Below are 24,629 nucleotides of genomic sequence, written 5' to 3' on the forward strand. Positions count from 1 at the left end.
TACGGACATCCCATCAATCTAAACTTTAGAGGAAAGTACTTAAGTGTTTATATATAAAATTACAAATAGGATCACAAACAGGTAACCTTTGAGTCATGTTCTGGTTTTATAGCTCCCTTAAAGAAACAATTTGTATTGTTAAATATTACTAATTTATTCCATTCTTAATAGGATACAGTTAATACCTAAGATATTTCCTTAGAATGAAAAGAGTCAGATGAGACTAACACTTTGACTCTGGATCTAAAAAAATGTATTTCGATGAGGAAAACTTTGAAGAATTATTCATGATTAAAAATCATTATTAAAAATAACCTAATAAGTTGTTTTAGGGAATATAGTGAATCAGATGGAGAATCATGCTGGAGAGACCCTCGGCATTGAGTACCTGATCATGTAAAATAAAAGGCAACCATGTTTTAGAGTGTATGGCTGAATTATCAAAAAAGTAAGGACTATCTTTGAAGGTCTTAAACAATAGGTAAGTACAAATCCGGACAATTAAGGTAGAGCCAAAGTCAGGCACCTTGAGTATCAGCCTATGCCTGATGGCCTAAAGTCAGGTATGAGACAAAGCTTGGGCACAAATAAGGAGATCTCTGCAAAGACTAGACCTTCAAAAGGTAATACCTACAGTGGGAGAACAAGAAAAAACCTACTTTAAACAGAAATGGTGGGGCCACATCTCTTTCTCAGACATGGTTCTAGTAGAAAGGAAAGTAAGAGAAATGCCACCCCCTACGAATTGTTAAATAAACTGACCTTTGCTTGGTGTGGCACACTGTATTTACTAAAAATAGCTACAGCAGTACTTCTAGTCCCACATGTACTTCTAGAACCTTGCTGCTCCCTATAAAGAGGTGAAGTCTATTCATCTCCTTGAACCTGAATGTGACTTGAGACTGCATTGACAAATAGAATGCAGTGAAAGTGATACTGCATGATTTCCAAGGCAATATGGCTTACCCCTAGCACAGGCTGTCTCTCAGAAACACAGCCACTAGGTTTTGAGGAAGCCCAAGCTATGTGGATTTACTATATGTGGACTATACGTGGATGTTCTGGCTGACATCTCTAGCTAAGTCAGGTGAGTCTAGTCTCCAGCCTTGGGATACTACAGCTGAAGTACTAAATATCGTGGGGCAGAGATAACTGTGCTGTCTAAAACCATGAGAGATAAAGTATTATTACTGTTTAAAGCCACTAAGTATTGAGATATTTGTTGTACAGCATTAGACAACTAATGCACTTAACGTTTGGAATTTACAGTACCTCTGTGCACTGAAAAATCTTAATCTAAAATTTTAGTTTAGAGTGATCTATGGTAGTGCTTTTTGTTGCTTAGATGAAGCAGATATAAATCACCAAAATATTATAACAAATATGGTTCCACGAAATGTGCTTACAATTAAAAAAAAAATCACAAAATACGCATGGAAACAAGTCAGAACGAGTTATTCAAAGAGCAGAATTAGACACAGAGACTGTAGAAACTGGGATTATTAGGACAGATATAAGCGCTTAATATATTTAAAGAAAGAGAATATCAAACTATGAGAAAGCAGCAAGAGAATAATATTTGCAAAAAGAATCTCTAGATATGAGAGATGATTAAGGGACAAAATTAATAATCATCTCATTAGTACTTATGTAAGACTCTTATTATAAAACTATTAACAGGCATTAAAATAGACATTAAAGGCTAATACAAATAAGGAAACATATCATAAAGTCACAGACAGAAAGACTGCTATAAAAGCTACAGTAATTAAGACAGCATGATATTAGCACAGGGATGTCAAACTGACTAAAAGAATATTATACAGATCAGAAATACATGAAAATCTGATATATGAGGGTTGGCAGTGCAGTCTGGAAGGGAAAGGATAAGCTAAATTGGTTTTCCTGAATCTAATCTTTCCCTTCAAACCATTCTCCATATTGCCACTAGAATGAGCTTACTAAAACACAGAACTGGTTGTGTTAATCGTTCACCAAATGTATTCAGTAACATTCTACTATTTACTATAGCTTTCTTTCATGTGTATATTAATAGGTTATGTGCATTGGGAGAAATGCTGGACTAAATAAAGTTAAACAGAATTTTTTACAGCAAGACTTCTCAAAGATGTTGACATTCTAATAAGGACCATGAACCTCTAAATAGGGATAGCACATTTGGCTAATTTCCCCAAACTTGTCAAGCCAAAGCATTTTTTTTTTAAATAGCAATTTGATGAATTAGTGTTTCTTGGAACATATACACTGGAAATCAAAATAGTTATTTCAACTGACACAGCATACCAGGCAATGAGGCAGATTGGGTACAGACTGATTGTTTTTATACTGCCATAGTTAGAACAGGGAAGAGCCACAGGGTTCTGGCTCCTCCACATTCTAGCCGGTCACTGTGGTCAAGTTACTTCAACTTCTTCATGATTCAGTTTCCATATTTGTAAAACGGGAATAGAAATTTTATGTGTGTAACATTTTATATATTATATAATGTTTTATGTTATTAAATAATATCTATCATAAGACTGCTGAGATTAAATGAGCCACTAATAACAAAATACTGTATTTATTCCTGCTTCTCCCTACCCCTTAAAACTGGAGCTATAGTTAGAATGAATCAATCATACAAGTCTAAGACTTAACTGATACTTTTACTGTTGTCTAGAACGACTTGCCCCATTACCTATATACCTAGTCCTATTTTTAAAGACCAGCTCAAAAGAAAATCTTTGGAGAATTTTCCTTAATTTAAACCCCTGAAAAAAGAATCCAGGTTTTTCTTAATTTTGGGTCCATAGTACTCTCTAACACACCATTACAGCTTTCAGTATAATGTATCACAAATTATTATCTTCCCATTTTTCACATTAGAAGTCAGCGGTGTAATGTTTAATCCACAGCTTTGAATGAACTAGGGATTTTAAAAATAATTTTAATATTTATAAGGAAGAACAATTTAAATGGAAAACTGGATTCAGAGGAAATAATGAAAGACAACATTAAAGATACTGAGTGTTTAATATGTGCCAAGGGCATACTTTTTAAAATTTGAAAGGGTTCTGATTTCTTGTCCCAACCTATTAAAAAAATGAGATATTAAAGAACCCAGTGCACCTATACTTTGGAAATAAAACTGAGGCTTCTCTTGCAGATCTTGAAACAAATTTGCTAATAATTTGACTCCTATATTTGTAGTAAAAAAACATAAAATGAAAAGCAAACAAAAAAAAATTGAGGACTTGAACTGCATCCATTTGCAATTGATATCCTTCATAGCACAAACTAAGAAAAGTGCTTACACACAAATTCTCATTAAATATGAAAATGGTTTAATCTTACCAGCAACAAATGATTTTGAGTGAAAAAAGTGTTAATTAAATCAAGAAATAGTATAAAAACATTCTAGTTAATGCTAGAGAGGTACATTGAGACAAAGAGAGGGAGAATATTGAGGGAGAATGTAAATTGATGTTTCTGGGTATGCAATTTGCATGAAAAGCCCTAAAGCAGCCAAATTTAGAAATCAATCCTAATGAAATAAAGACGTTCACTGTTATTGTCATAGAGATAAATTGGGGGAAAAAACCCCACCCTTAAACACATACAATAAGGGATGACTAAATTAAGGTTTCTCTCTGAAACCATTTAAAAGGCTATATATCTAAATATTATTAATGTTTAAATTATAAGTTTCACAAGGACATAGTCCTCACCTAGCTTGTTTTCACTTTTATTCCTGAAGCATAGAACAAGGACTAGCATATAAGTTTTTTTAATTAAAAATTTTTAGAATTAAAATTTTATTTTTGTAGAGCAGTTATAGGTTCACAGCAAAACTGAAGGGAAGGTACACAGATTTTCCCATTTATCCCCAGTCCCCACACATGCATAGCATTCCCCATTATCAACATTCCCCATCAGAATGGTATATTTGTTATAATTGATGACTTTACATCATTATTACCTAAAGCCCATAGGTCACATTAGCATTCACTCCTGGTGTTGTTCATTCTCTGGGTTTGGACAATGTATAATGACATACATCTATCATTATAATTTTATACAGAGTATTTTCACTGCCCTAAAAAATCCCCTGTGCTCCACATTCATCCTTCCTCCTACCTCAACCTCTGCAAATCACTGTTTTTACTGTTTCCCTAGCTGTACATTTTCCAGAGTATATGTAGTTGCAATCGTACAGTATGTAACCTTTTCAAATTGGCTTCATTTAGTAATATTCACTTAGTTTTTCCTTTATGACTTTTCATGTCTTGCTAGCTCATTTCTCTTTAGCACTGACTAATATTCTACTGCCTGGATGCACTGATTTATTTATCCAGTTACTTACTGAAGGACATCTTAAGTGCTTCCAAGTTTTGTATGGATAAAGCTGCTATAAATGCCTGTATGCACGTTTTTGTGTGGACATGTTTTAAATTCCTTTGGGTAAATACAAAGTAGGGCAAATGCTGGATGGTTTGGTAAAAGTATATTCAAGTTTGTAAGAGACTGCCAACCTAACTGCCTTCCACCAAAGAGGCTGAACCATTTTGAATTCCTACCATTTATCAATGGTAGGGATTGATAAATGGTAGGAATTCAAAATGGTTCAGCCTCTTTGGTGGAAGAACTCTCAATCCTTTGGGGAAAAGTCGACTGAGATAGGTTAGCACCTAAATATCCTTCATAGCTCCGGCTCCCAACACCCCTCCAGCAGCCTCCTACCTGCAGAGAAGCAGAGCAGGAACACCCGGTGCCTCAGGCGGGCCAAACCTAGCACCGTGGGAGCAAAGAACATGGCTTCATCGTCGGGGTGCGCGATCACCAAGAGGGTATGGCTTCCGCCTCCCAAGAGGTCAGCCTGCTCCTGACTCTTCATTCGTTCTGAGGACTCCCAAACCCAGAAGAAGCCCCATGTTAGGACCACCACAGCTAAACACAGTATACCTACCGCTTCCATGTTTTGTAAGTGGCACTGCGCCTGCGCAATAGGGAAAGGTGCAGCTGACCCTGACTCCGGCAAGAAAACTGCACTCGAGGAAATTCCGTTCCGAGTTAAAATCTGTCCTGCCAACCTGCTCCCATGGCTTGAGGCTTTAAAAGTCGGGTTCCTGCTGTGGTTTTACACTGACGCCTCCCAACTTCTTTATCGACTTCTCTCTATGCAGCATTTACGAGGTGTGTGCCAGCTAGGTTTCAGAGCTGAACTGAACCGCTTCCCGTCCAATTTTCTACCCTTGTCCTCACAGTACAATGGATTTAAAGGAAAGGGTTTTAAAATAAACGCCCAAATATTGTGTACGGGTTCCCTCGTTTCTTCAACGTTTTATAACTCATTTCTTAAAACCCGGGACTTTCTCGTAATTATACGGTTAGACAGCCCCTTATCCGGATAAACGCCGACTTTGTTTTTTCTTGATTTTTGTGGAGTGGTGGCTTCTTTAAAGAACAGTATGCCATTACGATGGACCGTCCAGTCATTTCATTAGAAGAGTAAGGCTGAAAGCTCACTTTGTAGTCGCAAGGGCGACAGGCTCATTTGAGGAGTGACTTTAAAGACCGACATCTTGGACAGACAGGCTCTGCCGGCATTTCAGCGAAGTCTTGGGACGAATTACAGCCGGAGCCTTGGAAAATATCTTGGGTAGGTCGACGTCCACCCCTCCCGCTCCCAGCACGTGGGAACCAACTTCCCTTCCTGCAGCCCGGGCACCTTTGGAAGTCGCCGCCATCCCGCCAAGCCGCCTCGCGTCGCTGAGGGGTCGAGTGGGCCGAGGCATGGCCTTGTGTCCTTCCTTTCCAACGCTCGGGGGAAGGCCCCTGGCGCTGGGGAGTCGGCAGGCTCGAGGTGGGCGACCCAGCTTGGGCACCCAATGGCAGCGCACTGAGTCCAGCCAGGCTCACTGCTACCTCCGCTTGAAAGCACCGGCGCTTCCAGGCCGTAGGGAAAAGTGAGGGGATAAGGCGTGGGGTGACCCAGGAAGCTCGACAGTGTTAGCAGCCGCACCCGGCCAGCGGAGGGAGACTGTCCCCCAACCTTCCGGAAGGAGGAGGAGCTGGCGCTGGAGCCGCCTAAGCCGCGGCCGCCGGGGCTGGGGGGAGGGAGAGGGGTTGAGGCAAGATGGCGGCCAAGGTGGCGATGCAGCCGCAGCCGCGACGGCGGTGGCTGTAGTGAGCGCCCAGCTCGCCGCGCCGACCGAGGTCCCGAGGTGGGGACGCGCGCCGGGGCCGTGTCCCGCTCCTCAGGCTCCGGGCGCGCCGGCTACCACGCTCCGCCAGCTCCCGGTGAGTAGGCCCCGGTACCCAAAGCCCCGGCCTCTGGGCCCTCGCTCGGTCGGGGGCTTGGGAGAGCTCTCAGGGCACACGCCGCGGGCGCGGCTTCATGGCCGGGCGAGGGCCGTCACGGGCCTGGCAGGTCGGGACCCGCCCCAGCCATCCGGCTTCTTCCCCTCGGCCGCCCTGGACAAGTCGGGCCCGGCGGGAAGCTCAGGTTGGGCGAGTAAAGGAGGCTTATGGAGTTGGGAGGAAGAATGGGCTGCGGCCAGGCCGGTGCCGGCAGAGAAGTGTCCCGTGGGGAGGGGGCGTGCGGAACCGGCAGGACTGACCGAGGGAGGCAGAGTGGGCCTGGAAACCCCGGGTGGGGCCCGCACAGGTGGCGAGCCTGGCTCACTCTGAAGCGGAGTTGGTAACCGTGTTGGGAGTGTAGAAAGGGTTAGGGAGGGTGACAGCCATGGACAAGTGCGAGAGGAGCAAACTAGTTCACCTTTTTAACCAAACCACTCCGGAGAGTAATGGCGAAGGGTGGGAAGAGGTGGAGATGGCAAAGATCGGAACCTTGTATTTTCTGCCTTTTATTATTGGTGTTTTAATGTGCGAAGTTGGGGAGTTTTTTGGTGGGAGAGGGATTAGAGGAACTATAATTGAGAAATTAGTTTTACTGGAGTGGAGACTGAATTTGAATTCTTCAAATTAACTGCATTAGGTATAGTCGTGTATTAAAGGTGTGGATAGGAATAAATGATATTTATGAACAGTATTTCCTTAGGAAGTGTCAGTTTGCTTTTTGTTTGTTTTTTCTTTTACTGATGTTGCATACCTCAGTGCCTCTTCAACAGAATTAACCTTGTGGAGTAGTGGTTTGGGTAATTCTAATTTAGAGGATTAGTGTATTCACCTGCATCAGATTTGTTTCCTTAATCGTATCCTAATTATATTGAAATTTACATTTCTTGTGTGCATTCCGGTGAGGCAATGATGGGAGGTGCGGAACATTGTGCAAAGAGCAACAGGCCGGGGATTTTAAAATACTACAAACATTCATTCATTCGTTCACCAGATCTTGATCATTAGCTGTAGCTCATGAGTCACACGTGATTGTCCTTGGATAACCGAAGAGTTGATGGCATTATTTAATTTTTAATGCTTTTTTGAAACTGTTTTGATGTACCTTTTCATAAAGATACTTATTGGATGAACCAAAAGCCCAATTTACCTGGGCTCAGGAGACCATTTTTAGAATTTATTTAGACATGGGTAAAATTACGGAAGAAATAACCACAAGTTGTTGGAAAAAGAAATGTCTTTATTTTCTCATTGTGTTAAAATCCAGTGGAAGTTTATTTAGTTATTTTAATATTTATAGTACACGGTTGCTTTGCCTTGCTTTAAGCACACTTGTTAATAGAAATCAAGGTTAACACACGTTTATATAATGTGCACATGCATACATATGGATGTGATTACTTGCAATACCAAAATAAAATGCTCTTTCCTTTTACAAAAGGCTTGCCATATGTTGAACTACTTCCCCAGAGAAAATATAATACTAAGAGTCCTGATTCTTCCTTTAACTATGTGACGTTTTGGAACATGATCAACCTTTCTCTGCTTCAGTTTCCTAGCCTGTGATAGTAGAAAAACATCTGCTCTGTTGGGGTTAGCTGTTGTGAGCCTAAGAGAGTTAATAGTTCTGAAATTAAACAGATTGAAAGGGTTATATTTCTGTGAGGTAGTAACAGCTCTCTCAGCACTTATAAAATGCTTTATTTGCACATCTCTCATGGCATTTACACTTTCTACCTTGCTTTTTTGGTGTTTATATACCTGTTTTATCTCCTCTTGAGCACAGGGTATCTGATTTTATCTTTACATTGATGGCATCATGTAGGATTTTATTTTTTGTGTTGGATGTTGACACTGCACATATTTGTTTAATGAATAAACATTGTATTCTAATTAGAAGAATATGTTTACATTACAGCTTACCTGAATATACTTGTCTGCTGCGATATAGCTATATAGCTGTGATTCTCTCCATGGTCTCTAAAGAATATATATATTTTAGTTGGATGTCTTGTTGAATTTAATCAGACAGTAAAACTTAAGTATTTGTCCTGCCCACATAATTTAAAAAAAAAAAACAACACAAAATGCTTGAAATTAACTTAGGTTTCTTTGAATTTAATTGAGTAAAAGTTTGTTCCAAGGCTAGGTATATTTAGATCAGTCTAGTTTTTTTAAGTTTTTTTTTTTTTTAAATTTGTGAAGTACTAAGATTTTCTTGCTATTGCTGTCTGTTCTTGAAAGCAAAGGCCTTTGAATAGACAAGAGGTTGATGTAGGTAAATGTCAGGCTATTTGTTACTCAGTTTTTTGTGTTTTGTTATTCAGTTTTAATTGTATTTTGTGATCTGTCTTAATTGCAATTTCAAATTCTTATTGATGCCTGAGAGTGATACAAGTCTCACATATTTAGTTATTCTCATTTGTTCTTTTACTTCATATATTGGATTTTACTAGAATATAGTACAAAGAAGTAGTAAAAGTTTATTATAATTTATTATGTGTGGATTTATTTGTTAGAAATTCATGTATAGTTCATTCACTTGTTTGACCACTGGTAAGTGCCGTTATGTTCAGGGCACATTGCTAAATGCTATAAAGGTATAAAGTTGAGCAGATCAGTATTTGTGTAAATAACTCAGTCTGTAGATTGCCTGATATTTTGTTTTCAAGTTTGAGAATGCAAACGTACATTTATATATATCGATGGTTAAGAAAACATTTCATTTTTTTTTTTCTATCAGGACTTACTAGGAGTACTCAAAAGCTATGAAAAGCTTCTGTCATGTAGCAATGACTGTATATAGAGCTTCTGTTTTATATTTTGGTATTCTTGTGGTGGTGGTGTTCTTGAACATTTTTACTGTTCTAATACCATTTTTTTCTATACCAGAAGCTTGTGTGGTCAAATATTACTTGGATAGTCTTCAGATACAAGTTACTTTTTTTTCTCTGAGTCATCTTTGCATTTGAAGGTGAGACTATACAAAGCCATGTTAATGTTCCTATGGAGTTCTTTAGTTTGATTCTTTCATGTGTGCTGCTGTTACTTTTACTCAAAAAAGTCTACCATAATAAAAAAAATTAAGTAAATGTATCAAATATATAAATTAGTTAAAATGCTAGTTTATAGAATTATAGAATGTAGAGGTATATAGATTATAAATGCTTCTCAATTATCTACAGATGCTTCTCGATGGGGTTATGTCCTGACAAACCCCTCTTTAAGTTGAAAAAAATGATATGTTGAAAATGCACTGAGTACACCTAACCTACGGAGTGTCGAACATTGTAGCCTTGCCCTACCTTAAACATGCTCAAAACACTTAACACTAACTTATAGTTGGGCAGTTATCTTGAATTTCATCTTAAATAAATTGGCTTCCTCTTCTCACCAGAAGCTGGAGACACAGATGAGAATTTTGTAGACATGATGGGATGCAAAAACACAAAACATAATATCCAAAATACTCTGGCGACATGGTGTGTCAGTTCTTTACTCTCTTGATCATGTAGCTGACTGCGGCTCATTGCAGCTGTCCAGGATCACAAGAGAGTATTGTATTGCATGCATATCGCTCGCTAGCCCAGGAAAAGATTAAAATTTAAAATTCGAATTATGGTTTCTACTGAACACATTACTTTCACACCATCATATAATAGGAAAAAGTCATAAGTCAAACAAATGTAAGTTGGTTCCTATGAATACCATCTGTAGTCTTGTTTACTGGTGAATGAACTGAGGGTCACAGAAATGATTTGCCTAAATTGTTGTAATTTGGGCACTGGTGGAATCTAATCTTCTGACATCCATTGTAGTGCTCATTCCATTACATCGCGTCATCCATGGGATGAATCATTGTGATGATTGACAGTTACTTAAATATTAGGGTGGATGGGGAATGAAAGATCATTTATTCAGTTTAGGTATTGAATTTAAGGTATTTCCTAACTTTAAATTTCTGCAATGAAAATACAGTTTGAATAAAATTAGTATCGATTTACATCAGTAATAAGATTATCACAGGGAATTAGGTTGCTTAATTATTAATCTGCTGTGATTAAACAGAAATGTCTTTGAGGTTATCTGGACCTAGTGACATTTCATGAAATTTAAGTATTACAGGAAATTTTATTATGCCCGTGGTTACCTGTGAGAACTAAACAGGTAGATTAAATTATTTTATAAATTGGCTATTGCTTGCTTCACTAATTCTCAAACTTCTGGATTTTTTTAAGTCTGAGGAACTTCAGTTGTTATATAAGAGCTTAGATAAAGAGCACAAACATGAACTGCATTCTTAATACTACATTGAAAAACATATATAATATTTTCTGTATGTATTCATACCATAAAATTTATTTTAAAGGAAAAGGCATATTATTCTTTTTAAACTGATATTCTCACATGAATACTGAAGCATGGCATATTTTATGCCATTTGGGCTGTTAAATAATATGTCTGTTTTGCGTTGCATTATGAAGGATTGATTTTTCTCATACTGTGCTTTTCTGGAATGCTGTTTCCCTGCCTTTCTCTTCCAAAGTCTACCACTTCTAAATTCTGCCTATTTTTTTGAGGGTTTGATCACATATTACTTCATCCAGGAAGTCTCTTATTTCCACTTCTCCAAAGATACATATTTTTCATTCTGAAAATTCTTAATGCTTTACATATACCTTTGTATCATAGTTACTTATGTACGTGTTCATGTAGTCCCCACTAGACCATAATCCCATTGTGGGCATGTCCGTATTCTCAGTCATTTTTTAAATCCTTCCTCTGCCCCCACTCTCAGAATAACTCTCTGCACCTAGGAAATGCATAGTAGAAATTTGTTGAATTCATAAAATAATGCCTAGCTGCAAGAGTTATTTGGTGTGGTTGTTATAGAAACTGACTAACATACATGTGGGAACTTAATGGTGAATAGTTTTTGGAAATTAAAAAACACCAGTGTTAGGTAAAATGTGCATAATCAGTAAATTATCAAAGCACATCTTTTTAAAAAATGTTTCTGTCATTTTATTAGGATTTTGGGGAGAAAAAGTAAACATAGGATTGGTTCACCTGAGACTTTGTATTTCTAGATAATATTAGAACAAGAATGTGTTAATTTATATGTAGGGACTTATGGAGTGGTTTCAGTGCTTGTAAGAAATTGTGAATTAGGAATATGGAATAGTTGGTTTATAGAATTATTATAGAATACCTTTGAAAGAATAGTACTGATAAGTTTTATATTAAAAATTAAATATTTTAAGAAGATTAGTCAAGCACAACAGAACAGTCAAGATTACCAAATTATTTTGATCTCCACCCTCTACCCATTGTCTCCTTGAGGAATAAAACGGGCTGTTTTGTTGTTTACATAAGAATGTAAAGTGATATCAAACCAGAATAAATTGAGGTTGCCTTTTTCTAGGAAAATTTAACTCAGATTTTTTTTATGAGGGTCACAGAATGTTTATTCCCACATACTTTTATTTAATTGATACTCTTTTCATGACATTTTTGTTGTCATACACAGTTCACAGTCAGGGTAATCTGTTTTAGGCCGTTCATGTCCCTTGGCAATAACATAGATTTGTATAATTTTGAAATGTTTGTTTCAAGTAGTAATCATGTCTTTGAACTCTTGTTCAAAGACATTTAACTTTATATTGCTTTTGATTAAGTTCTTTTAATTTAGTTTTATGTATTTGGAATGAAACCAAAACTTGTGCTGTCTAGGAGATTTTGAGTATATAAGATAGTCTATTAACTGTGTGTATGTGTGTATGTATGGGGGGAGGGGAAAAGAGGGAAGGGAAGAGGGAAAGGAACAGAGCAGGAAGGGAGAGGTAGAAGTTACTCTATATTCACCCAAAATCATTTTAATAAGTGAAGGAGGATACATTATCTTAAAATCTTTACTTTCATTTATTGTAATACATTATTTACAGAAGTACAATATAGAAACATATAAAGACATTGACAGTACCACTTCTAGATGTAGTCTGCTAAGTGTTGCATTTTCTTTCACATTTTTTGTGTGCGTATATAATTTTCTGTATTATGGGATCATATTATACTGTTTCTTGTATACTACTGTTACATGTTGGTATATTTAGAGCTACTTTTATCATTAACAGCTACATAGTGTTCTCCTTATGAAAATAACCATAATTTGTTTAATCAATTTATGGCTACCAATGTTTTGTCAGAATAACAAAGCTATAGTGAATTGTGTGTGTGTATTTATTTTGTATACTTGTACGAGCAGCTTTGTAAGATAGATTCCTAAAGCAGAGTTGCTGTTACATGAACGATGTACATTTGAGATTGACACAAGTATATTGGTAAACTCTAAACTCTGGCCAGTACCAGATATTACAAATTAAACATTTTGACAATTTAAGAAGTGGAAAAAAGTTATTCTAATTGGCCTCTTAGCAGTCGCTATTGAGATTGAACATTTTTAATGAAGGGAGTTGTATTTTATAAATTGCCTGTTTTGTTCTCACGTTATTTTTTGATGGGTAGATATTTTAAATTTGAGAGTAAGGAAGGTCTTTCTAAGTAAAGCATGAAACCCAGAAGCCACATATAGACTAAAAATTGCCTGTTTTGTTCTCATGTTATTTTTTGATGGGGTTATTGGTCTTTTTCAGATTGATTTCAAGAGTTCTTTACATATTAGGGTATTCATTTTTTCATATGTATGCACATTCCCACCTCCTTCTATTTTGTGGTATTATGTATTCAGTTGTATCCAACCCAGCACTGTGACTTTGGGCACATTACTTAACATCTCTAAGCCTTAATTTTCTTATTTGTAGAATGGAGATAATGTGAATAACATTTAGCATAGTGGCTGGCACATAGTAAGTAAATAATAAATGTTAGCTCTCTTCATTTTTAGTCTATATGTGGCTTCTGGGTTTCATGCTTTACTTAGAAAGACCTTCCTTACTCTAAAATTTAAAGTATCTACCCATCTATTAAACTGAAAAAGCAAAGTGAGGAATATTATATAGAGTATGCTGCTGCTTGTTTTAAAGAAGAAAAATAATGCATACATATTTACTTGTATATCGTAGGATATTTCTGAAATGAAACCCAAGAAACTGTTAAGGTTGATTGTTATGGGAAGGAAAACTGAGTGACTGGAGAACATGAGTGAGAGAGAGATTTTTGACTATATACCATTCTGTATTTTTAAAACAAAGAAGCCCCCAGATTTTAATTTAATATATTTATAATTTATTTTTTCTTTTCCTTTTTTAACTTCTGATTTTTAATCCATCTGGAATTTATTTCTGGTATAGGAAGTGAGCTAGAGATATATTTTGGGGAGATATATATGTGCATGTTTTTCCACCAAATAGCCAGAAGTGTCAGTATCATTTAGTGAATAATTCTTCCTTTGCCTCACTGATCAGATTTGCAGCTTTTGTCATTGATTTCAAATATGCTTGGAGCTGTATCTAATCTATTATGTTCTCTTGATTTTTTTTTTGTATATTACCATATTCTTTATTATTGTTTTATAATTTTAATGCCAGTAGGGTTAGTCACCCCTTCATTACTCTTTTTTTTTTTTTTTTTTTCAGATTTCAACAATTCTGGTCTATGTATTCTTCTAGATGAATGAACTTTAGAATCGTTCTGTGAGGTTCAAAAAGAAATCTTGCTGAGATTTTTATGGAGAATACTGAATATCGATTGAGAATATTGAGCTTAAAGGTTAATTTGGGGAAAATTGACACCTTTATGTACTTTCTATCTTTTTGTTCAAATAGTCTTATGTTCTTGAGTAGATTTTCAAATTCTAATTCAACTAAGTTCTTTTGCACTTTCTTTTCAACAGATATAATAGGGAAGCAAATGGAGTTTATATTCTATGGGGGAAGACAGAGACATATAATCAAATAAAACAAACTGATTCATTTTAGATTATGATTAATCTGTAAAGAAACAAAAGGGGTGATGTGATTGAGAGTAACTGGTGGGAGCCTACCAGTTACTACCAGGAAAAGGCCTTTCTGAGATGACATTTGAACTGAGTTTGAGTAATCAGCCACATGAAAAAGCCAGGAAGAACGTTTCAGACCGAGAGTAAAGGACAGAGTCCTGAGGCAAGAAAGGGCTTAGCCACACAGTGAAGAAACTTGAAGGAACTCTAAGTAAACTTCTGTTGGCTGGGGCCTAACTGAGCAATTGGGAGCAGAAGCCTGCCTTATTGGGTGGGGCTGTGAATACTGGGATTTTAATTTAAGTTATGTGGTAATCCCTGGGGAGTCTTAAGCGGAAGAGTGACATGTTCTAATTTATGGTTTAAAAAGAATATTTGGCCTTTTGAGTAGAGAAAGTATTGAAGTAGCAAGTCTCATTAAGAGTTTCTTGCAGCAGCAGATGAGGATGGGGGTAGTCCAGATGGAGAAGTGTAGTAGGCTTGGGGGGAGGGTGTAGAAAGAAGAATAGGACTTGCAGTTGGAATGTTTTTTTTTTTTTTTTTTTTTTGAAAGTTAAGCACTATTAGGTGCTAGGGAAGCCATGTGAACAAAACAGAGATGGTCTCTATCCTCAGAGGTGTCTGGTGGTTTATTTTTTGTATAGAATTCAGTACATTTTATTTTAAGTCTGTTGCTTTTTTTCCTACTTTATTTTGGTATATACCTTAGAAATAGAGACTGTTCTCTTGTCTTATTTTCACAATTTTCAGCAGTCTCTATTAGTGGGTCTAAGAGGAGGCAGCAGAACATGATCTTTAAGATATCTGGCTCTGAGTTAAAAAAATTACCTTGGGGCTAGTGTTTTAGCTGAGCTCATGCGTACCTAGCTGTTAGCACATTACCTAGATAAAGGGTAACTTTTTATTATTCTCTTTATGTATTGTCATATTGATTAATTCTGGCCAAACATCTAAGTTCAAGTTTTTTTCTAATCTCAGCTCACTGTTTTTTATGTTAATGGAGGAGAGAATTGGCAAATGGTTGTCCATTTTGGATTTGAAATATATATTCATTCTTATAATTAAAGGAGTGAATATTGCTCAACTCAGAGAATTAGTTTAACATAAGTGCAACTAAACTACCAAATTCTCAGTTGTGTGTTGTCTACTACTGCTGTCTTGGGAAACTTCTCCTTTCTCACTTTAGGGATAAAGCAGCACTTTTTTTTAAATCCAAGAATTATTTATGGAATGCCTGTATTAGATTACTCAAATAATTATACCCTTATTAGTGTGTTTCTTTCAATATCACACTATATTGGAGTAGGATAGTTTACCCTAAAAGGCCTTTTCTGTAGCTCCTATTCATCTGTTTTCTAAGTGAGATGTCATAATGTAAGAAGAAGCTACCGATGAAATAATCTTATTAATGACATTCCCCCAGAGTAGCTCTTTTTTTTTAAAGGGAAGAATGATCTAGTTTATTTTACAGGAGAAGGTTCATTCCAGTTAATAGCACTCTGATCTCATACAAATTACAGAATTCACTTAGATGATTTCTAGTCTCTCTCCTTTCCTGGGGACTGGACTCTGAGATAGGCTCAGAAAGTCAGCTTTCTTTTTTTAATTTAATTATTTTTTTTAATTAAAAAAATTTTCAGTTACACTTGACACAATATTAGTTTCAAGTGTACAATGTAGTGGTTAGACATTTATATAACTTACAAAATGATCATTCTGATAAATCTAGTACCCACCTGACACTATTCATAGTTATTACAGTATAATTGACTATGTTCCCTTTGTTGTACTTTACATCTCCATAATGGTTCTAATGACTGGCAATTTCTATTTCTTAATCTCTTTCCCTTTTTCACCCATCCCCCCAACCCACCTCCCATCTGGCAAACACTGAAATGTTCTCTGTATCCATGAGTTTGTTTCTGTTTTCTTTATTTTCCCATTTACTTTGTTTTTTTAGGTTCTACACATAAGTGAAATTATATGGTATTTGTCTTTCTTTTCTGACTTATTTCACCTAGCATATTACCTTCTAGGTCCATCCAATGTTGTCACAAATAGCAAGATTTTATTCTTTTTATGGCTGAGTAACATTCTACTGTATGTATGTATCACATCTTTTTTAAAATAATTTTTTATTTTTTAATTAAAGTAGATGTGCAATAGTATGTCAGTTTCAGGTGTACAACATAGTGATTAGACATTTATATAACTTACAGAGTGATCATCCCTACAAGTCTAATACTCATCTGACACCATTTAGTTATTACATTATCGATTATATTCCCTATGCTGTACTTTACATCCCTGTGACTGTTTTTATAACTGGCAATTTACACATCTTTTAAAAAATTTTTCAATTACAGTTGACATTCAGTATTATTTTATATTAGTTTCAGATATTTAGCATAGTGGTTAGACATTTATATAATTTAAGAAGTGATCCCCTCCATAAGTCTAGTATGCAGCTGGCACCATGCATAGTTATTACATTATTGACTATATTCCCTGTGCTGTACTTTAAATCCCTGAGACTATTTTGTAAATACCAATTTCTACCTCTTAATCCCTTCACCTTTTCCATCCAGCCTTCACCACCGCACCCTCCAACCCCGCCAATCAGGCAACCACCAGTTTGTTCTCTGAACCTATGGGTCTGTTTCTGTTTTGTTTGTTCGTTTATTTTGTTCTTTAGATTCCACATATAAGTGAAATACGATATTTGTCTTTTTATGATTTATTTAACTTAGTGTAATACCCTCTAGGTCCATCCATGTTCTTGCAAATGTTAAGATTTCATTCTATTTTTATGGCCGAGTGATATTCTGTTGTGCGTATGTATAACATTTCTTTAATCGTCGATTGATGGATATTTAGGTTGCTTCCATGTCTTAGCTATTGTAAGTAATGCTGCAATAAACATAGGGAATTGCTGGGTCATCTGGTATTTCTATTTTTAATTTTTTGAAGAAACTTGATGCTGTTTTCCATAGTGGCTGCACCAATTTGCAATCCCACGCGCAGTGCATGAGGATTGTCTTTTTTCCACATCCTCACCAACACTTGTTTGTTGATTCATTGATGATAGCCATTCTGACAAGTGTGAGGTGATAGCTCATTGTAGTTTTAATTTGCATTTCTATGATGAGGTAGAAATGAAAACATCTTTTCATATGTCTCTTGGCCATTTGTGTGTCTTCTTTGGAGAAATGTCTATTCAGGTCCTCTGCCCATTTTTTTTAAATTGGATTGTTTTTTGGTGTTAAGTTGTATGGGTTCTTTGTAAATTTTGTATATTAAACCTTTATTGGATGTATCATTGGTGACTATTCAGTAGGTTTTCTTGTCGTTTTGTTAATGGTGTTTTTTTTGCTGTGCAGAATCTTTTTAGTTTTGGTGTAGTCTAATTTTTTTCTTTTGTTTCCCTTGTCTGAGGAAATATATCAGAAAAAATATTACTAAGAGCAATGTCAGAGTATACTGCATCTGTTTTTTTTTTTTTTTTAGGAGTTTTATGGTTTCTGTCTTACATTTAAGTCTAATCCATTTTGAGTTTATCCTTGTATGTGGTCTAAGAAAGTGATCCAGTTTCATTCTTTTGCATGTGTCTGTCCAGTTTTCCCAGCACCATTTATTGAAGAGACTGTCTTTATCTCATTGTATATTCTTGCCTCCTTTGTCGTATATTAATTGGCCATATGGGCATGAGTTTATTTCTGGGCTGTTCTGCTCCATTGATCTGTGTGTCTGTTTTTATGCCATTACCATGCTGTTTTGAATAGCCTTGCATCATATCATATGTTTTGATATGATAGTGTGATACCTCTAACTTTGTTCTTTCTCATGATTGCTTTGGCTACTTTGGTTCTTTTTTGGTTCCATATAAATTTTAGGACTATTTGTTCTAGTTCTGTGGAAAATACCATTGGTATTTTGATAGGGATTGTATTGAATCTATAGATGACTTTGGGTAGTATGGACATTTTAATATTAATTCTGTCCATGAGCACAGTATATGTTTCTACTTGTATCTTTATCAGTTTCTTTCTTCAATATCTTATACTTTTCCAAGTACAGGTCTTTTACTTCCTTGGTTAAATTTATTCCTATGTATTTTATTTATGTTTCGATGCAATTGTCAATGGGATTGTTAATTTCTCTTTCTGATAGTTCATTATTGGTATATAAAGTGCAGTTGGTTTCTGACAGGTGGGGATACTCACCACTGTACTAACGAGGACGAGCCCTGCAACTGGTTTCTGAATATTAATTTTGTATTCTACTTTACTGAATTCATTTATCAGTTATAATAGTTTTTTGGTGGAATCTTTAGAGTTCTCTGTATGTAGATAGTATCATGTCATTTGCATAATGTCAGTTTTACTTCTTCTTTTCCAATATAGATGCCTTTTATTTTTCTTTTCTGAATGCTGTGATTAGGACTACCAATACTATGTTGAATAGAAGTGGTGAAAGTGGACATCCTTGTCTTGTTCCTATTCTTAAAGAAAACACTTTTTAGCTTTTCACCATTGAGTATGATGTTAGCTGTGGGTTTGTCATATATGGCTTTTATTATGTTGACATATATTTTCTCAATTCTCACTTTGTTCAGAATTTTTGTCATAAATGGTTGTTGGATTTTGTCAAATGCTTCTTCTGCATCTACTAATACGATCATATGATTTTCATTCTTCATTTTATTTATGTGGTGTAACACATTAATTGATTTGCATCCCAGGAATAAATCCTACTTGATCATGGTGTATGATCTTTTTTAATGTATTGCTGAATTCGGTTTGTGAATATTTTGAGAATTTTTTGGATTTATGTTAATCAGGGATATTAGCCTATAATTTTCTTTTTGTGTGTGTGTTTGTCTGGTTTTGGAATCAGAGTAATGATGGCCTTGTAAAATGAGCTTGGGAGTCTTTCCCTTTGAATTTTTAAAAATAGTTTGAGAATGATAGGTATTAATTCTGGACCTGTGAAGCTACCTGGTCCATGACTTTTCTTTGTTGAGGTTGGCTTTTTAAAAATCATCTCCAGTCTGGAGAATCTTAGGTGGTTGGGATACTCCAGTGGGGTGTATTTTTGGAGTTGGAACAGAGGTGGGTTGCTTAGTGAAAATTATTGCAACCTTGTTTGCCTCAATTTAGTAACCAGTGTTTTGGCATCTGCATTGTCATAGAGGCCATTCCCTTATCCCTTACTTTTATATCAGAAGGTCTTATTTTTGATCATTTGATTTGTGTACTTCGTCGGATCCTTTTTCTGCTTTGGTGAACTGTGGGCTTCACCTTTTTTGTAACCCTTGGCGGAATTATTCTTGCTCATCTAAACTGGCATCTGCAGTTCCACCACAGTAAAGTACATTTTTAGGTTTTTTTTCCAAGATAGCTTAGGCCACCTTGAAAACCTAAGTACATGTAGGCCAAAAGCCAGGAGTTTTTGGTGGGAGGAATTGGAATTTTTTTTGAGGATTGTATTTGAAATTTTGCTGTTATAAGAAAGATAAGTTTCTTGATAAGTAAGTTTTGTGTGTGTGTGTGTGTGTGTCCATCTTTATTACAGTAGTCTCTTCTTATCTGCAAGGGATCTGTTCTAAGACCCACAGTGGATGCCTGAAACCAAGGTAGTACTTAACCTTATATATACTATGTTTTTCTATACATAAATACCATTTCACTTAAAGGAAGCAGTTTTCATCTTCTTTTTGGCATGTACAATTGCCAACATCACTATTCTTGTGCTTTGGGGCCGTTAAGTAAAATAAGGGTTACTTGAACCCACGTTCTGTGATAATATGACAGTTGATCTGATAACCGAGAAGGCCACTAATGGGCAGGTAGCATATATAGCATGGATATATTGGACTAAGGGATGATTCATTTCCTGACAGGATGGAGCAGGACAGCAGGAGATTTAAAACTTATAAATTGTTTATTTCTGGAATTATCTATTTAATATTTTCAGACTGCGGTTTACCACGGGTAACTGAAACCACAGGTAAGGCAGAGGTTGGGGGAGAACTACTATATTTTACTGTGGGAAGATTCAAAAAGTAATTAAGTAGGGCAATTTCATTTTACTACATTTTATTGCCTATTTGTAAAATATAGGAGGCTAGTTCTGGGTTTACCTGTAAAATTCAGGTAAAATGTGCTCTTGTCACTTATGACAATGACATTTAATTTTAGTATATTTCTATTCCAAAATAAAGATTGTATATGTTTGTGATATGAGGGGATTGCACACGAAACCTTGACCAGGTTTCTTAAAAATTGCACAGAATTTTTACATTTCATGAGTCAGGCATGTAACTAACCCTGAGTTCATTAGTTTGGACTCTAAGAACTGAACTTAAAGTTTGAAACTGCCAGTTTAAGTGTTCCCTTCCCCTTAAGCCTTGACTTTAAACCGAATTCTTTTATTTTGGTTGTTTTCAAACTGTAAAGTATTCTGCGGAGGTATGTTGGTGAGCCAGGACTGGAGTGTGGGTGGAGGCAGGACTGGAGAAGAAAGACTAAAAATATAGTTTGGGTTTCCCATTCTCACTGAATCAGAATATTTCTCCTTTGTTTATTTTTATACATTTGGCTTTCATGTAAGATGGTTGAGGAAGGAGTGTTGGTTAAAAAAAGGTTCTAAACTATTGCTGGATGTATGTCTTATGTTTAAGTTTTGAGGAAGGGGGTTGTTGTGGTCTCCAAGCTGCAGTTCTTGTGAACAGGGGCAGGGGCAGGGGTAGGGGTAGGGGTAGGGGTAGGGGTAGGGGTAAAGGTGGGGCCTACTTTGATCCATAAATTTGTATGCCAGTAAGAGCTAATCTCTGATCTTGCTGATGTTTTCTTGCCACTTGTGTTGAACTGATAGGACCTGAATTTATTTTATTTTGGAGATATTCAAGTTAAACTTCGCTAAAATCAAATCACAGAACTCTAGGGTATCACAAAGGATTACTGACAAAAGGGAAACATGGACAAATCATTTGACTAATACATGAATGATATCGAATGGAGGTTTTGAACTCAGGACTCACTATTGCTGAATGTTGAAAAAAACAAAACAACCCACAAACACCACCATACTGCATGGATTTCTCATCATGTGGGCCACTGTTGGAAAAAATTTAGATGACCTTGAGCTGATAGTCTTTCCTTTTGCCTCTATTTATAGTTTTTATTTATTTAGGATGCCTGAATTGGGAGGATAGCTCAGAGATATTGATCAAGAAAGGATTTCTTACTGCTGCAGATCAGAATTACTTGGAAAACTTTCATAATATTTGAGCATTTATACAGTGAAATAATAGCAAGGGAAAGAGAATGAAGGTATTTGTGGACTTGTGAGAATGATTGTCAAGATATATTAAGTTATAAAAGCAAGATATAGAACAGTATATACATACTACACTCCCATAGGTGGGGAGTAGAGAAGGATATTTCTCAAGGATATTCTAGAAACTAGTAACTTTGGTTACCTTCTGGGCGGAAGGGTAAGACGATTTTCTCTTTGTATTCTATAGTACTTGTAAAAAGTCTTAAATCAGACATATAATACCTATTTCCAAGAACAAAATGAAACAAATACCACCACCATCAAAAACCCCACATGCTGCTGGCTTTTCCCCTTCCACCTGGAGCAAGTGCAGGTGTGATAGTAGAAGAGGAACCCTGCCCAGGTGGTTTTAATGTGCGGTCCCAGTGAACATCTTAGCTCCTCAGTAGTTCACTACTTATTGAGAAAGCTGCAAAGGTAATGCAGAAAACACTAGCTTCTCTGTGCTTTAGCTCCTGATCTGTAAAATCAGTGTTAGTTGGGTAATCTTAAACTTCCCAATTCTTAGATTTTTTGACTTCCATGCCTTGGGTCTTGGGAGAGAGCAGGCAGGAAACAGTCTAGGGAGACACTGGTTTTGTCTTCTAACTCTTCCCCTAGCCATGTTCTCCTACAACAGAAAAAAATAAAATAATAAGGATGGTATGTTTATTTAAAATATTCATTTGTCACTTAGTACCCCATAAAATTTAAAAAGTTCTTTCTCTAAGTTTTGCTTTAAGGTTAGATTGAATGAGTTCTCTAGAAAATTTTATTTTCTAAACCTAGCTCGGTAAAGAATTTGTTGATTAAAAGTGGGTACTAGACTTACTGGGGGAATCATAAGTAAGTTATAAAAGTGTCTACTATGCTGTACACCTGGATCTAATATAATATTGAATGTCAACTGTGATTTAAAAAAAGGATTTGTTGATTAAAATGGGGAAATTGGATCAAATTGGCACACGGAATTTTTTTTTGAATTTCCTCTCTTCCCAAATCCCTGAAAATGATGGAAACCACAAAAACTTTATTAAATGACATAAAATCTTAAATGCGTGGGGATTTTAAATCTATATATATAATTTTTATTTTAGTTATATATAATTTCTGTCATTAGTGTATGTATACATGTGATATGTGGGTATAAATCTTTCTCACGGGAATTTTACATATTTTTATATATAATTAAGATAGGAATTGTATATATTCTATACAGTTTTCCATCAGATATAATATTCTCCATCATATTATGTAAAATATTCCCATCTTAATTACATACATACATTTTGTTTCCCATCCTAAAACATAAACGTATATAATTATGTTTTAGGATGAGAATGCTCAATAATATAGTTGTTCTCCCTTTAGTCAGTCTATAAATTCAATATTTATATGTTCTCATCCAGAGTTTTTTTTGGGGGGGCGGGCCTGGCAAGCTCACTCTGATATTCATGTGAAAGAAGAAAAGTAGTAGAGTAGTTCTGAAGGCTTTGAAAATAGCAGCAATAACTAAGCACGGTGAAGGGAAACTTGTCCTACCAGGTATAAAAGCCTCACAACGTTATAGTAACTTAAAAAGTGTGGTGTTGGTATATAGAAGACAGTCAGATCAGTGAGTTTAGAATCATGAATACATGGAAATATACTTTATAATAAAGATGACTTTTTCTTTATGAACATTTTCGGGCCCATAGAAAGGTGTAGAGAGTAATAAAACAAATGTCCATTTACCTACCATCTATGTTTAAGAAAAATTAATATTTTATCATACTCATTTCAGTTTCTGTTCTAAGAAATAAAGTATTAAATATTGAACCCCTATCCTAGATCATTTTTCCCCCTTAGTTGTAACTATTATTCTAAAGTAAATGAATATTTTAGATGTTTATGATTTTATTATGTGTATATAAAAATAGTATTGTTTTGTGTTTGTAACATGTTAGCATCATTGTGTATATTGTTTTTATTTTTCGAGGTTTATGTTTTGAAACATATAGCTCTAGTTTATTCATTGTAACTGCTGTATAGAATTTTGTCATATGAATGTACTACATTATGAACTTTAGGTTGTCTTCAGATTTGCCTTTTGCTTTGCTGCAATAAATATTCTTTTATATGTAAGTGTGTGAGTTTCTGTAGGTATAAACTGCAGTTGCCATGTTTCAAGGATGGCATTTCAGAACAGTGTGGAAAGGCAGACATGTTTAATGAGGGTTTTATTAGGATAACTAACTATCAATTAAAGAAAATACGCTAGATCTCTTACCATTTTTTAGAAAAAAAATTAGGTGATTAGGAGCTAAATATTAAAAAAGAAGCATAAGAAGAGATGATAGAATATTTTTAAAATTTAGGGAACGTCTCCAGAAAGATGGAACAAGTTATGAATTCTGGAAAAAAATACAATGAGTACTCACTGTTATCTCTAGTTCTGTGACTTTAAGTGAAATGATGTATAACAAAACCAGTTTTACCAGGCTAATTGATATAAACATGATTGAAGTTCCTGTGGCATCTCATCAACTATAATGAAAAGATGTAGAATGAAACAGTGTTAAGGAGGACCTGCTGTATTTGTAACATAAAGGTAGAAAAGGATTAATATTCAGAATACAGAGAGATAATTTCAGTTTCCAAACATATAACAGCAAAACCTCTTTCCCCCCGCCCCACTGCCACCCCTTCTCAGGCCTTGCTTCCTATCATCTCTCCCTCTCCTTAGCCTTCTTACTTTTTCTTAGGGTTTCTGTAGTCCTCTATGAAATCATGAAATGCTCTTGTCCCTTCCAGGCTAGGTTTTTACACTTTGGCTCAAAAAGTCATCTTAGAATATTATTACCTAAACTAGGACAGTTTTGAGAAGGAAATGGAGCATAATTTATAATTGCACTGGGACAATAGCTATGAATTGGGTTCATTTCAGGAAACCAGGGCATATAGTCATCCTAGCTGAGATTGGCTTTCTATGATGTCTTCCTTCGCCCTCTTCTCT

The 24,629-nt window shown here is 35.8% G+C and overlaps 2 protein-coding genes across 31 annotated transcripts in view; one reads left to right on the forward strand and one right to left on the reverse strand.

Moving 5' to 3' along the window:
- Positions 1-5,642, reverse strand: part of PIGL (phosphatidylinositol glycan anchor biosynthesis class L) — an 83,894-nt gene extending 78,252 nt beyond the window's left edge. For 5 of the 8 annotated variants that reach the window (XM_011359000.2, XM_011358997.2, XM_011358999.2 and 2 more), the window contains exon 1: positions 4,741-5,581. In XM_011359000.2, coding sequence (XP_011357302.1) covers positions 4,741-4,975 — 235 coding nt within the window. In that variant the 5' untranslated portion in view covers positions 4,976-5,581. Of the gene's footprint in view, positions 1-4,740 lie in introns of all 8 variants that reach the window. The other 3 variants (XM_023529993.1, XM_011359001.2, XM_011358998.2) reach the window with 2 other exon arrangements.
- Positions 5,641-24,629, forward strand: part of NCOR1 (nuclear receptor corepressor 1) — a 174,125-nt gene continuing 155,136 nt past the window's right edge. For 7 of the 23 annotated variants that reach the window (XM_023529975.1, XM_023529989.1, XM_023529986.1 and 4 more), the window contains exon 1: positions 6,139-6,300. The gene's annotated coding sequence lies outside the window, so the exon portion shown is untranslated. Of the gene's footprint in view, positions 5,660-6,130; positions 6,301-24,629 lie in introns of those variants that run through there. The other 16 variants (XM_023529987.1, XM_023529980.1, XM_011359006.2 and 13 more) reach the window with 6 other exon arrangements.

The sequence above is a fragment of the Pteropus vampyrus genome, unplaced genomic scaffold (assembly GCF_000151845.1).
Source record: "Pteropus vampyrus isolate Shadow unplaced genomic scaffold, Pvam_2.0 Scaffold44, whole genome shotgun sequence".
Classification (NCBI taxonomy): domain Eukaryota; kingdom Metazoa; phylum Chordata; class Mammalia; order Chiroptera; family Pteropodidae; genus Pteropus; species Pteropus vampyrus.